The sequence below is a fragment of the Eriocheir sinensis genome, chromosome 13 (assembly GCF_024679095.1).
Source record: "Eriocheir sinensis breed Jianghai 21 chromosome 13, ASM2467909v1, whole genome shotgun sequence".
Classification (NCBI taxonomy): Eukaryota; Metazoa; Arthropoda; class Malacostraca; order Decapoda; family Varunidae; genus Eriocheir; species Eriocheir sinensis.
This window is the reverse complement of record NC_066521.1, coordinates 13,914,351-13,930,055: the sequence shown is the minus strand read 5'-3', so window position 1 is coordinate 13,930,055 and position 15,705 is coordinate 13,914,351. Positions and strand designations below refer to the sequence as shown.

At 41.7% G+C, this 15,705-nt stretch overlaps 1 protein-coding gene across 9 annotated transcripts in view; it reads right to left on the bottom strand.

The window, feature by feature from the left end:
* Nucleotides 1–15,705, bottom strand: part of LOC126998034 (copper-transporting ATPase 1-like) — a 34,501-nt gene that overhangs the window by 17,432 nt on the left and 1,364 nt on the right. For 3 of the 9 annotated variants that reach the window (XM_050859323.1, XM_050859331.1, XM_050859332.1), the window contains exons 1-8: nt 10,453–10,620; nt 3,574–4,247; nt 3,156–3,297; nt 2,632–2,782; nt 2,244–2,474; nt 1,772–1,907; nt 944–1,108; nt 321–484 (exon numbers count right to left, since the gene is read on the bottom strand). In XM_050859323.1, coding sequence (XP_050715280.1) covers nt 321–484; nt 944–1,108; nt 1,772–1,907; nt 2,244–2,474; nt 2,632–2,782; nt 3,156–3,297; nt 3,574–3,922 — 1,338 coding nt within the window. In that variant the 5' untranslated portion in view covers nt 3,923–4,247; nt 10,453–10,620. Of the gene's footprint in view, nt 1–320; nt 485–943; nt 1,109–1,771; nt 1,908–2,243; nt 2,475–2,631; nt 2,783–3,155; nt 3,298–3,573; nt 4,248–6,692; nt 6,826–10,452; nt 10,621–15,705 lie in introns of those variants that run through there. The other 6 variants (XM_050859328.1, XM_050859330.1, XM_050859325.1 and 3 more) reach the window with 4 other exon arrangements.

Below are 15,705 nucleotides of genomic sequence, written 5' to 3'. Positions count from 1 at the left end.
AACAACCTGAACAACAAAATGAACTTGAAGGATTAAGTGGCATCAATCCTGCTCAAGGACAAAACAAGATACTACAAAAAGTCTGCTGGAAATAGGACATAATAGCATCACTGATATATAAAAAAGGCTTCAGAATTACAAACAGCCTACGCATCAGCTGTGTACCTTACTTAAACAGAACAGCAACACAGACAAACAATGTAAAAGAAAGAAAATCAAATATAACATCAAGCACTAGGATGAAACTTTCCCAATGTAGCTCAACACAAGAAGAGGAATGTAAACCAGAACATATGTTAGCCCCCTGCTGGACCTCTTACCTCTAGGTCCACCTCTCCTTGGCCAGCGCCCGACTCCTCCATGACTGAGGTGGGGAAGCCAAGCTCTGATATGCTGGCGGCGACCTGCTCCGGCAGCACCATCGACGGGTCGTAGCGCACCTCCGCCTTGGCTGCCATCAGGGCCACCAGGATGCTGTGAACACCTGTGGGAGGGGAAAGGTATTCTTAATATGGATGGCTGCTCACTAAAGGGCATTGTAGCCTCCTAAAGATGACTGGCCATAACTTCATTCAATTATACTGCATGTAAGGCATTATGAAAAAATTAATACTTTTACTGGTACGTACTAGATATCTGGTATTACTAGAACATTACAGTGCATGACAACAAAGAGCTGCCTAGGACTGTATCTGAACAAATGGAGGACACCAAGACCTGCTTGCTGACCCACACAGTCATAACTCTTGAACAGTAAATAAGTATCTCTTATACTAAGAAGCTATAAATCAAAACAGTGATAATTTAAAGTGATTCTGAGCAACACAATACTTCAAAACAAAACTTGTGGTATAAACTTGAAAAAATGACATTGTAAATTCAACAACACGGTGTACAACTTCCATCCATCACTAGACAAGAGTAACGAGGTAAGAAATCCTACCGCTTATCTTCCTGGTGTGTTTCTCAATGGCAGCCACGCAGGAGGCGCAGGTCATGCCCGTGATACGCAAGAAACACTTCTCAAGGTCAGCGTCCTCCCCCTCAAAGGCTTCATTCTCCTGCCACGAGCTGGTGACGCTGCCGTTGTGGGGTGATTTTTTCTTCTCTGGAGGGAGGGGAAAGATGGTAAGAAAGGGTGATAAGCGTGGGGTGATTTTTTCTTCTCTGGAGGGAGGAGAAAGATGGTGAGAAAGGGTGATTAGAAGAGAAACATTGGAATCAATATAAAAAAATATCCAACCTATAGTGCCTTCAAGACAGTCTCCAGGCACAACATAGTCTGCACACAAGAAATAATAATAAGTGTATGTGTGTGTGTGCGTGTTTTCATTTACCCACGGTCTGATCACATGCTGGACATATGATTGCCAGCCAGTACCATCATGTAAATTTTTTTGAGGTCATATGACAGTTTTATGGGTATAGCTGGGACCTCATACACCATAAAACCCCATCCCCTTGCTCAAGAGGGAACAGTAACCACATGTGCCAGTGTAAAACATTTTGGGTTGTACAAAGGGTTACCTTAGCATGTTGGGTGACAGGGGAGTACATTATCCACTGCACCACAAAGCGATGTGTGTGTGTATTTACCTAATTGTGACATATGAGAAAAGAGATACACTCGCACTGTCCCGTCTCCATATCCACTCTTATCCAATTTTTATTATTATTATTATTATTTTTTTTTTTTTTTGTGTGTGTGTGTGTGTGAGAAATGGCTTAACTTAGACAGATTTAGTTGGGAAGAAAGTGATCCAATACTTACTTTTTTTGCTCGGTGTGGATGCTGTGTTCTTGAGAGCTGCCTCAAACCCCATATCATCTATCATTTCTGCCACAGCTCCAGCACTCACTACAGACGGCTGAAACTCCACTGTGCCTTCCTCATTCTCCAAACTGACCTGTGGATTTCTGATGTTTAGCTCCAGCATTGCTTATTACCAAGAGAAATTGTGGTATTTTCCATTATTTTCAGTTATTGAGGTGATGGTCTCATTCACCTTTGTTCTGATAAAAATATCTATTATTATAAATGCAGTAAATAAAAGACAGTACTTTTACACAGTGATTTTTCAAGTGAAGTATAAAAAAATGAATAACACAAGATTGGACATTAAGGAGCATGTTACAATTTTATTATTCGAAGGATGAGACATGAAACACTTAAATTCAAGACTGTGAATCAATGACTTCTGTAACAAGCATTCAGATATCGTTTCACACTACCTGGCACTCACTTTTATGCTGACAATCCCTGGCTTCCCTCCCACAGCGCCTTCAATGTTCTTCACGCAAGAGTTGCAGGTCATCCCCTTGATGGACACAACACAGGTCTCCACAGCTTGGCCTGCGTCCCCCTGAAGCAGCGTCGCCTCAAAGCCCATGTCATCTATGTGGTCCCGCACCTGCCCTGGGGTGGTCAGTTTGGGGTCTATGGACACCACTCCTTTCTTCTCCTCCAAGTTAACCTGTACAGGTAAAACATCAGGACACTGGATTGTTATGGCAAACTAGTGTACAATCAATCCTCATACATGACAAAAACAGGCAGGACAATTAGTTTTCTGGTACCTAATGAACACACTGAAGAGATGCTGATGGATTACAGTGACCTTTCAATGTTACCTTAATCATAAAAACACCAGGTTTCTCTCCCACTGTAGACTCGATATTCTTGACACAGGACATACAGGTCATGCCCTCGATGCCGACCGTCACTGTCGTAGAGTTGTTCTGCAATAATGCTGCCTCAAAGCCCATGTCATCTATCATGGTTCTGGAAGGAAATTGTTCTTTAGGAAAAAATATATTCTAATACCTCTGTTGAGATTAGTGACTCATGAATGGTGTAATGTACCAAATAGAGAAGCATGAATTCAGTGGCAGGGATGAGGTAACACTACACATCCATACAACAGCTCCTCTTATGCAGGGAAGCAGCACCAGAACTTTACCTTTACCAGAAAGCTTCTACTCTGTTCATGTAACATTTGGCGTAGTCTTTATCATATTACATTGAGGTACAGCTTCAGTGATGACAAAATATTATCTGGTATTGCAGTGACGACAGAAGTGCGCTATAAAACAAAGAACTTATATTGCTCACAGACAATAATACTACGCCTGGTCTGAGGGAGGATGGCCCATACCTGACAGCCTCTGGAGTGACCTCTGTTGGGGTGATGATGAGGGTGGCCAGCTCGTCCTTGAGAGACACCCGGATGGAGCGCACACCCGTCTTCTGGCCAATGTTCCCCTCAATGTTCCTCACGCATGAGTTGCACGTCATACCTGGAATAGTTGAGTTGTTTTTCCTTTTTAAACACTTTTTTTATGCTATATCTGTTTTTCTTTCATTTTTTTCTTTCTAATATATTTTCTCTAGCTCATTATACCTCTTTTTTTTTTGCTTTACTACTTCTGTTCCTTTCCAAATACCATCCTTCTTTCTCTTCCTTCTTCTCCTCCTCCTCTCTTCTTACTCCCACTTTCAAACATTTACCCTTGTCTCCCAACTTCCAATCGCACCAATCTCTCTTTCCCAAGGACACACAGCCTCAGCCTCACCTTTCACTGAGATCTGCACCAGCTGGTCTCCACAGGCACAGTTGACGGACTCTCCCAACAGGTTTTCCACCCTTACTTCGCCATTGGGAAGACCACCACTCCCCTCAACCTCCACGTGGGTCTCGCTCTGCTCCCGTAACCTCGCCTCGAACCCCATATCGTCGATCCTGTCTGCTAGCTGTGCCCCGAGGACCACTTTGGGGTTGTGGATCACTGTGCCGCACTTGCCCTCCAGGTCCACCTTGACGGAATGTACCCCCGGCAAGGTGACTATGACCCCTTCAATGTTCTTGACGCATGACTGGCATGTCATGCCCTCAATGCTGATAACAGAGGTAACACTTGCCATTTTGACTGTGTATTGATTAACTGTATTTCTGAAAGCACTGTTGGGTCACTGCTTTGCCCAAGGATGAATGGATTGTCTCCGGAGGATGAAGCACATCACTATCTGTCACTAGGAGGCAAGAGACAGCAAGATAAGCATTTCAAGTGTCTCTATCCAGGTGGGTGCAGTGGGAGGCAACTCATCATCCAGGCCTGGCACTCCCCAGGGGCATCAGCTGCTAGTGGTGGTGGTGGTCGTGTTGGGTAATGGCAGTGCAGGGGAGACTGTTCTCTTCTCTGCTGCTTACTCTATAAACACTTCCTGATGGTCTACCAACACCTACTACCTGTAAATGGGTTGAAGATTACTTAAATGTCTCATTAGGGAGAGGTATATGACAAACTCCATCATACATAATAAGAAATGGTACAAAAAGTTGTTCTGTCCCAACAGCCACTTCTGATAGACTTACAAACACCTCCTGCTGCCCATAAAGAAAGAGATTGCTAAGCTGTCTAAGTATGGAGAAATAAGAATGAAATCAAGTATTAAATAACAGTTATAGAGGAAAACTACTCAACCAAGATGTAGTTGGTTTCTGTAAAGTGCTGTGCATTATTAAGGGAGGATGTGGTCTTCCCTATGGTGATGCAAATGCCAAATAGATATCAAATCCAACTCATGGCAAGAATACTTCATATCTAAAGGAAGGCTACAGAAATATGTATTTGTCTGCTTCAGAATTTAGTGTTAATTTCATATTTTACATTCATAAACAAGTAAAAAGAAAACAGCACATCATAAACAAAGTTAATAAGACATGAATGCAGCTCAAGTTTCTGTACATGACTTACATGTTGATAATCTTTTGCGCGTGCACACACACACACACACACACGTGGTAACTACAACCTACTTTTCCCAGCCCTCTTACCCATGACTTTTTTTTTCGTTTCACCAGACGAAGCTCTACAGCAAAGCTTGCAAACATGGGTACTTATTGCCTCCCACCCCTGCGCCGCACTGAGTTATTGCCACTAAATGTGACAGGCGTACACAGCTGGCAGGGGCGACAGGTGTTGAGGGCTACAAAGGAACAGGTGCGGGTACACGGCCCCCAGGTGTTAGTTCAGCACGCGACGGAGGCACTTAACCCCAAACAGATGTTTACCTTTTTAAATGTAAAGTTTTGGACATACACACTGCCCGAAAGGGAGGATGAAGCGATGGATTCGAACTTGAATTCGTAGCTAAACGTGCTAATCACTACACCACGTAGCATCTAAAACAATAAGTATATGAACCCCTATTTCAGTGGTGACGCAAATAATATAACCGTGTTTTAGGGTAGTATGTGTATAAACTCCCCTCTTTTCCCATGGTGACGCAAATGACGGCGGATTGTATTATTTTCACTCGTTTCGCTAAGAGAAGCTCAATACATTTCACATCCACTAGTGAAGCATATCGTACACACATTTTGAAGCGAACAATGACACGTACACCAACAAGACAACAAGACTGACAGCCCTGCATCCACATGTGACTGCACCTCCGTCTGTCTGTCTGTCTGTCAGCCCAAATAGCACATGCAGGTCCACCCGCCACCTGTAGCTAGCTTCGTACTGGAGATTTTCTGGGCACTTCATTCTACGTCTTATTAAAATGACCGTTTGTTATTATGCTGGATGACCTTGATGAACGAATATGAGAGAGAGAGAGAGAGAGAGAGAGAGAGGGACGCCAAATAAATCTCCATATCAATCTGTCCTCAAGTGTTCCATTACTAATCGCCACAAACACACACACTGTAGTAATAGCAGTAGTATTGGTAGTATTAGTAGTATTAGTAGAAAAAGAAGAAATGATGATAAAGAATGAAAATTATGAAGGCTATCAACCAAAATATACGTGCGTAATCAATGAACTATATTTGACGTCAGAGAGAAAAAAAGTATATTTCCACACGTCACTGTTACGAGTAGGCTTGTAATCTGCACTGACCAGAGTAAAAATAAATCAGTAAGAGAATAAGTGAGTGTAATAGAGCAACGGAGTGAGTGTGTGTTCCTTCTAGTAACAGACCAACCTTTGGCCTTGATCTCTAAGCTAAGATTGCGCCTTGACCTTGAGGAGGCACTAGGTGACTGGAAGGGGGTTCATGCAAGGTTACACGCAAGGTAGAATTTACGTAGACGTTTCTTCCTCTTCTGGTTAACTTTCACGATGGCTACAATGAATAAATCTACTTTGCTATCGTTCTAGGAATAATCACATATTCAAACGCTGAAAATAATGATAATAAGAAAGATAAAAATAATAACAATATAACAAAAGCAACAGCAACCAACAACAGTAATGCAACCACGATTTCAGCAATACAAAAAATACTAATTCCACGCAAATATGATTTCATTCTACCTCACACACACACACAAAAGCTAACACATCAACAAGTATACGGTCCCACACCCGAGCTGGCCAACCCCATTTCTCCTTCGCTGGTCTTATGAAACCATTCAGAGTTTGTTAAAGTCTGACGAGAAGATTTAGCAAGGCTTATACAGGGATCCCTCTTGAACCCCCCCCCCCCCCACACACACACACACAGACACACACACACACGAATCTTCAAACATTCCTTACTCATAGGTATAGCCTAGGTTAACTATACCGTACTCATCCGTCATTCACAAAACTAAACATAACGAAAAGTCCCGGCTCAGCACTTCATTACGATAACAAAGCTGACACCACAGACATAATAACTGATAACAAAACACACATATACTTAGCTACCTCACCTATCTCAGAATCACGATCGACGAGTCACAATGAACGAACAGAAAATCGGCTAATCCATTCAGAAACTTCCACAGATCTAAATCTCCCGGATGGAATGCTCGGGTAGACTGACCGGGGGTGGAAAGAGAAAGAGATGGGAAGCTATCTGAGGAGTATGAAGATAAGACTGATTATCACGTATCTGTCCTTATCTGTCTTAGTGAACGTACAGAAATAGTGAGTACGTGAGATGTCTGGATGAGGGATGAGTGTGGGGGGGTGGAGGAGGAAGGACAGAAAGAGGGAGGGAAGGAGGGAGAGAAGGTGGGGCAGGAATGATCGAGGAGGTTCTGGCAGTGATGAAAAAACGACGAATAAAAGATAGAAGGGGGAGAGGAGGGGGGGCAAGCAAGATCGAGGAGGTTCTGGCACTATGATAAAAACGAAGACAAATAAGGAAGGATAGAAGGAGGGAGGGAAGGAAGGAGAGAAGGTGGGGCAAGAATGATCGAGGAGGTTCTGGCATTGTGATAAAAACGAAGACAAAGAATAAAGGATAGAAGGAGGAAGGGAAGGAAGGGGGAGAGAAGGAGATGGAAGGAAGATCGATCGAGGAGGTTCTGGCACTATGATAAAAAACGAAGACAAATAAGGAAGGATAGAAGGAGGGTGGGAAGGAAGGGGGAGAAAAGGAGATGGAAGGAAGATCGATCGAGGAGGATCTGGCAATGTGATGAAAAAACGACGACAAAGAATAAAGGATAGAAGGAGGGAGGGAAGGAAGGGAGAGAGAGGGAGGGGCAAGCAAGATCGAGGAGGTTCTGGCACTATGATAAAAAACGAAGACAAATAAGGAAGGATAGGAGGAAGGGAAGGAAGGGGGAGTGAGCAAGAGGTTCTGGCAATGTGATACAAAAATCGAAGACAAAGAAGGAAGGATTGAAGGAAGGAGGATGTTCATGAGAATATTCTGGCAATGAGATTAAAAACAAACAAAGAATTACTTATCACGCAAAGAACATCGTCACTATCACAAGAAGGCTATTACGAAACCCGAAGAAGAAGAATGAAGAAAAATGAAGCATAACCATTTTACGAAATCTAGACAACCAAAAGGATCAAAATGCAATAAAAAGAAAAAAAAAGCAACATCACACACAGTCCTTAAATGACCACGAAAAAAAAAAAAAAAATCGAGCAATCTTTTATATATTACGCGTCTTATCATAACTCAAACATGACACTGTGCAGACGTAACAGGCGGATTGCAACATCACGCATTTGGGCATCTCGTGACTCATCCATCTCTTCGTCATACTACCAAGAAAGAATGTCCTAATCGCCTCTAAGCATCGTATTTCCCCGGGCCTCTTCTTACGCCTGTACAGGATAAGCTTGCAGTGTTAATAGCAAGCTGGGGCCACTGATAACCTTAAGAGATGAGTGAAGGAGGCTAGGCTAAAAAAGAATTAAACAGAAGTAGGCTAATATATAAGGCCAGTTCCACAGTTCTTGATGGCTTAGTAAGATCACAAACTAAACACAAAACACAAATGTTCCTTCTATAGTGCTTAGTGTTCGTTTGGAAAGTAAGGAATTCGGGAAAACCATATAGGAAATCTTTTTTTAGAATCGTGTGAAGAATAGAAATGCTGATGATTATTTAGAACATGGTTAGGTTTGGGTGGTTACAATGGTGCTCTGTTGGGTTGTGGATCTTGCCTGTAACATTTTTCCAAGCCGCCTCCTACGCCTGCACAGTATAAGCTCGCAGTATTAATGGAAAGCTGGGACCACTGCTACCATGACAACAGGGTGTGATTAAAGAGCGAGGGCGGCAAGGTAAGAAGCAAATACATGATAAGCGAAAGATAAGCAAGAGTACATAAAACCTGTTACCGAAAGCAACTTATCTATTACCGAAAGAAAGTTATACCTAATTTACGTGGTTAATAGCATACACGGTCCTTATGCCTCGTCTATTGAAGCGATTGTACCACACAAATATTCCTAAGCATATACGTATTCAACAGGCATGACTTCACGGTTCAGTATAGGATAAAACGTGGCCACATCTATAATGCCCAAGTGTGTGTGTGTGTGTGTGTGTGTGTGTGTGTGTGTTACCGTTCTTAAGAAAACAGCTTAAGAGTACGTAACGAAGCTTCCTTTTACGTTTTATGATACGATATTCACCCAATAAACTGCACACAATCACCACCAGCTTATATAGGCGTTAACGGCCATGATATCAATGTCCCAGTTCACATGATGCTGAGTGCACACAGTCATACACACGCACACACACAAAGGACATGTGAACCTAAACTCGTGTGTGTGTGGGTGTGTGTGTGTTTCATTATCCTATTAGCCTCTGCAATTAATTTACTGACCACGGCATTCTTGGGATATGTATAGTAGTAGTAGTAGTAGTAGTAGTAGTAGTAGTAGTAGTAGTAGTAGTAGTAGTGGTAAAGTAGTAATAAGATAAATATCAGGAAAATCTTGGAATAGACGAGGGCACAATAACTACAGGAAATACAAGAGAGAGAGAGAGAGAGAGAGAGAGAGAGAGAGAGAGAGAGAGAGAGAGAGAGAGAGAGAGAGAGAGAGAGAGAGAGAGAATGAGAAAACCATGCATCCTAAAGAGAGGGCAGGGGTGACAAAAGATCAGTAAAGAGCAAAGAAAGGTCGTACGTAACAGACTTATTTTGGTCATATTATTAACTCTCCCGTGACAAGACTAAACAATGACAGATAACTGATAAGGCTCAAGGATATTATACATTTGTTAGTTCTAGTGTATGAATGGGGAAGGGTGTAGCTACTTGGAGATCAATTTGCATGTGTTATTCGTATGCATGTGCAAGTGTATGTATGAATGTATGTGATATGTATGTTTTATGGGAGGAGGGAGACCAAGTAGCTACCTAAGACAACATAGAAGAAGGAAAACAATAAATAAATGCTCACCACACACTGATCCTATACAAGACAGCCTTAGACAGGATGATTAAAAAAATATACATACAACCAGTTTTTAGTTTAGAGGCAAACTCAAAAAAATATGATGTATATATGTATGTAATCTCTCTCTCTCTCTCTCTCTCTCTCTCTCAACTACCCAATCTGTCAAGCAGTAGTGTAATAGCCCATATCACGTTAAGGACCTCCTCATACCCACGTATCAGCAGTTATCTGTGAGCAGGAGCAGATTATTAGTTACGTGTGATAACCGTGATCTTGAAAGTTAGGAGGTAAGAGCTAGTATACGTGCATTTCATACCCATCTGGTGGAATGATTATAATTAGGAATACTAACTACTAAATGGCTATCTTTGGTTGGTTAAAAGTATGTACTGTTATTGCGATATGTGCTAGTGGATGAATAGTGTGTGTGTGTGTGTGTGTGTGTGTGTGTGTGTGTGTGTGTGTGAAAACTGGAAGGTATTTTCACTTTGGTCTTCATAGAAATACAATCGCTCGCATCTATTTCCCTTTCTAGTGATGACACGAAGCTAAAAGGCTAAATATCCAGTCACCGAAAATATATATACAAAACGAGTCCAAGCTTCAAAGAACAAGACATAAGGCGATGAAACATGAGGTGAGCGCAAGGAAAATGATTATGCTACTTCGGCGAGGGGGAAAAATGTGCTACTTACAAATAAATACACAAGTTCCTCTTTTCGATTGTGTTCGGGGAGAGGAAAAACTATGCTACTTACTATTATAAAGGAGGGAAAACCAAAGAATAAGCTACTTACAAATACACAGGTTCCTCCTTCAAAACTCGTATTCGCGGAGAGAAAACGAGAGTATCGGGGATGGGGAACTACGGAGGACCTCGAAGAAAACGGCGGCGGTTGAGCGTGAGACAGCAGTGGACGGCAACAGCAGGCGAGGCGGCCGCGGCGGGGACCTTCTTGCCTCACTAGCGGGCCGTGTGCACCGCTGCTGCCACACTAGCACACTGACCAGATTTAACTTTTTAAGACTCTCGCTTCATTTAATCTACTGAAATCACCCGCAATGTACAGAAAAATGCCGGTAGATAGATATTTCAGTGGTAATTTTTGAGGGGGTGATGCAAGGGGTCAAGGATTGGAATTTATCAGGATTGTTCACACGTCGCCTCTTCTAAGCCAGCCGAAGAATAAACGAGCGTGCCGTGTGCAACGCTTGACGGCGACGGCAGCAGCATGCATCAGTAAAAACTTTAATTGGAATATTTTTAATTGCTGGATTAACGGAATTTCTAACTACACGAAAGTATGCCACGAGTGTTTGCCTCATCAATTCAACAGGCGGAAAGATTAACAGATAAATGTATAAAGAAATCTAACACCCGATCTCTACCCACTCCTAAAGACTTGTATAATGCCTTCCATCTGTGCATAATGAGACTTCTAGATAGTTCCTTCTGCTTCTTGATCGAATAATGGCAAGGCGTTTCAATCTTCTTCAGCTCCCCTCTCCTTTAATTCCTCTCCCTCCATCCCTTCGGCGCCTCAGCTAGACAGCCAGACGATGTGAGGCTGCACCAAAATACTTCACAGACTGCCAGCTTTCTTTACTCTACACAGCCACGGTTCGAATCCCGGTGAAGAGCCGCAACATTTTCCTTTTCCACTCTGTACCCCATGACGTCTTTACATCCGTTTTCTGTCCCCGCCCAGCGCATGACGCGAGACCTGCAAGGACTCTCTCTATTCTTCTCAAATGACCAAGCAGGAATTCGTTAACCGGTGCATGTCACGCTTACCACAACCACACCCTTACCTACACCACTACACCCACACCAAGCCTTACCTACGTCCACAGCCATGCAGACGCCCACATCTATACCTACCTGCACCCATGGTTATTGATTCACTGAGCGTCATATAGGGGAAATCATTATACGGGACAGTCAGGATCCATTCGACCATACGACATCCTGGGTACAGTATAGTCAAGACCTTCAAGCTTCTAGAAGGCCTTGAGATGGCACAGTGCAGTCTTATAATAGTTGTCTTTGTAAAGCGTTATTGGATATTAATAGTTCCGTGCTATTTATCTTTAACGTAAGAAGCGCAAGGCATGGATATATTGGAGGGTTTCTGCACCGTCCAGTTTCATTTAAATATATAAAATGGCCGATGAACTTTTTCATGTTCGTTTAATCAGCATATTTTGTGCACTATATAGCATCTTCAAACGAAAGTGTCACTGAAGCAGATAGCTTCACATTAGAAACCCCGTCAGAAGCTTTGTAATTATGTTCTATTTGTTTCACCATCTCCTGGTCTCGTGGTCACCTTCATTATAATCCTTGTCACGACCCATTTTATCATTGTAACCTAACCTAACTATCAGGCGTTTCTCAAGTAAATATAACACAACAACACCATCCCTGCAGTGACTATCCTTCATCACAATACGATTTTTTAGTCTAATACACAAATATGTTCCCTGTAATCTTTTCAGCTCTGAGACTAAAGCGTCTTCGCCGTCGTAATCGTTCCCAGTATTATAGTTATAATAATTATTATTAACTTAATTCACTGCTCGAGCTTCCTACGCTGTACATCACAGAACGACCCGTTTGCTTGTGTTAGTGTCTGAATCAGTATTGCTTTCTTCACAATGAGACGTCATGGAAAAAAAATCGTGTGTTCGCATTGGGACGGTGTGACGACAGACTGAGTGGCCGTAATGCGTTACTTGTTGAGAAGACGCACTTACGGGGTCAGCAGTTCAGCCCCGCCAAGGACCAGTGTTCTCACGCTGTGTTGCTTTACTTCATTCACTGTTGCATGTACGCATTCAATGTTCTGCGTTACTGCGTTACACAGCTCATTGATGTTTGGGTTACTGACGAAGAAACCTACCGTTCATCACGTGTAATCAGCATATCAAAGCATGCGTACACGTGAATACGGTCTTCTCCATTTATAATAAATGACAAACTAGATTTTTATCCCAGGAAAAAATAGTGTTCTCACTCCCTAACTACGAATCCATTCATCCTTCCTTACGGGATGATCGATAAATGGGTACTTGGGGAAACATGGGGAATGTGAACTGTGGTAACCTGGCTGTTACAGTGGCCCCGTGTCAGGTTAATGGGTTCTTCCCTCCACAGGTTCAAAGGGCCAAAGGTACGGAGATGAGCACCGCTGCCACGCGTAGCTGTAGCGTATGCTCCCAGCTTTATTTTTGCAATGAAGAAGAAAATACAGTGTACAATGGGAAGAGACGGAGGGGTCGTTGACCCCACACCAGTAGCAAACGCACTCACCATTTTTTTTTCAAGAAGAGATCACAAAGGAGCGCCTTTGAAATATATTAAACCATAATGCTACGTCTGTATTGGTTTTAAAGCACTGGAAGGGGAGGGAGGAAGTAATGTGCCATCAGTCAATCAAAGGGGGCATACGTCGGGGGGCGCGTCGCCTCGCCCACCCTACGACGCCATGCCCGGGGGTCTCTCCGGGGGAGTCTCCATGCAGGCCCCCTTCCCAACCCGAGTACCTCCCGGCAGGATCTATCGACTTGCTCCCATAAACCAGATCCATGCATTCAGCACCCATATTTACATCTATACCCAGATCAACAAGCACCATCCATCTCCATACCTACACTGATATACTACATCCTTATCCATACCCACACACACCCAACATCCAGGGCTACACATACACCCACATCTATACCTGCAGTTACACCCACACCCATAAGCACATAGAGGATATCTTAGGAATTTAACTCATATCATCATTTTAATATTTTATGTTAACTGTTCCCTTTTTAAGAGGTTAGATGATCAAAGATTTTTCTTGTCATCACTTTTGTTGGAGCAGTAGTTTTATTGCCTTGGATGCCATTCCTGACTGGCAACTCTCCTCATCTATCCTGGCTTGGGAATGGCTCTTAGCTGGGCTGGCTTGACCCACAAATAATCACTTACCTAGAACTAAAATCATGATACCGTAGCTACATTTGGTCATATATATCCTGACTAAGATGTAAACTACTGAACAATAAATTTATAGAAAAAGCTATACCAATTTACACAAGAATCTGTACTAAGAAAATATTTAACCTCTTATTCAGTCATGATGGGTACTTTTGGATAAATTTCCTGGCTGAATAATACATAAAGGAAGTCATATATATATATTAACTTTATATTATACGTATTTGCATATCTCCAGACCACTTGGGACAGGATATTTGTCTATGATTATTATCAGTTCCTCAAGACAACAAGTTCTGTGCCAAATAGATAACACCAACAGACACCTCGCTCCACTCATTCATTAACGCAATAACACTCCGACAGCAGTTAACATCAATCTGCACAAAGCTTTATTTTACTGTTCAGTTAAAAATTATTGAATGGCAAAATTGGACAGAATCAGAGAAAAATGGATCAGGGGAACAGTTCAGGTGGTAAGAAGTGTAAAGAAAGATCCAGAAGGAGAGAGGGCAGTGTTAAAGACATGTGATGAGGAGAAATGAGGACTACATCGGCAGAAGAGTGTTAGACTGAGGTTATACAATGAGAAGGAACAGCGGAAGGTTAAGGAGATAGATAGATTGCAAGAAAGAAAATTTGACACTGAAGGGATTGGAGGAACAGGACATGACTGCTATAAGTAAATGGACACGGCAAAAAAAAAAAAAAAGAGAGAGAGAGAGAGAGAGAGAGAGAGAGAGAGAGAGAGAGAGAGAGAGAGAGAGAGAGAATGGATACATCAATAAATTGGAAACATCTGTAAAATTATATGCTTTTACCATGAAAAACTAGACTGTTTGACCATCTTCATCATTATCAAGGATATTATTGTTACTTAGAGTGCACTCGTTTTAATATTCTGTTTTCAATTCAACTATCACTAATGAATGAAACCCTCTTCATTCACCACCTTCATTACTACTGGATGCAATTCTAATATTTCTTTATCACTTAAGAGGCATCATATTTCCTATGGATGATTATGAAAAATAGGTTTACGGGCAGGCAGCCATCACTGTGCTGAGTCAATTCAAGCCAAACCCGTAAAATTGGTGGGGTAAAGTTACAAATGCAGCAGTGATGTTAAAAATTTAGTAGATAGAATATTAATTTGGCAGAAATAAGTTATAAGCTCAACGGCAATGTGTTACTAATTTAACGGCAATAGGTTGCTATCCCTCAGCAGATCAAAATAGGAAGGCAGTCTTGGTTGGTTTAAAAATTGTTAATAACTTAATAAGTAGGTTTATCTTGGAAATCATGTCAGATTAATTAAAAGCACATCAAAACCTATCAGAAAAATAATTATCCAGAAACCAGTCTATCACAAGAATAATTCAATATTAACATAATAATAATAATTATAATATTCAAGACACATACCAAAACCCAGTGGTGGGCACCGCTAGCCGAAAAGATAGCTTCACTAACTGGTAATCCACTAAATTAAAAGTAAAAGAAATCAGTGGAAGTTAACGCTAACCGCTAACTTTTTATATGGATTTAGCTTCGGTTTGGTATTTTGGCTCAAAACCCTTTAAAAACAGATCTGGAAACCTGAAATTTCAAAATGTTGTAGCTTAGACATAGAGCTTTCCAGAAAGGTATAGCATGTCAAAATCAGATGATGATAAAGGTTTACACAAATAAACAAATCAAAATTAGAAGAAAAGAAAACAAAAAGCCTCCAGTTTATCCTAAATCCATATATTTTACCCAAGATTTCCCGCAAATTTACGCATTTTTCTTATTTCCATAAATGACACTTTTATCTTTATTATTTTATGTTTATTTCCTGTTAGGTGAAAAATATCAAATTCTTGTTATTAAATCCCGGGTTCAAAGTGTTGGAAATGGAAGATGCATTACCGCAAAATACCGAAGTTTCCCTAATAATTGTCCAATTACCCTACTTTAACCCTTTCCATCAGACGTCGGCGTCACAATATGGAAAGGGTCAAAAGGAAATGGAAGAGGATTAATCCTCTTCTAAACCTCTCAATTCCTCTTCCATTTC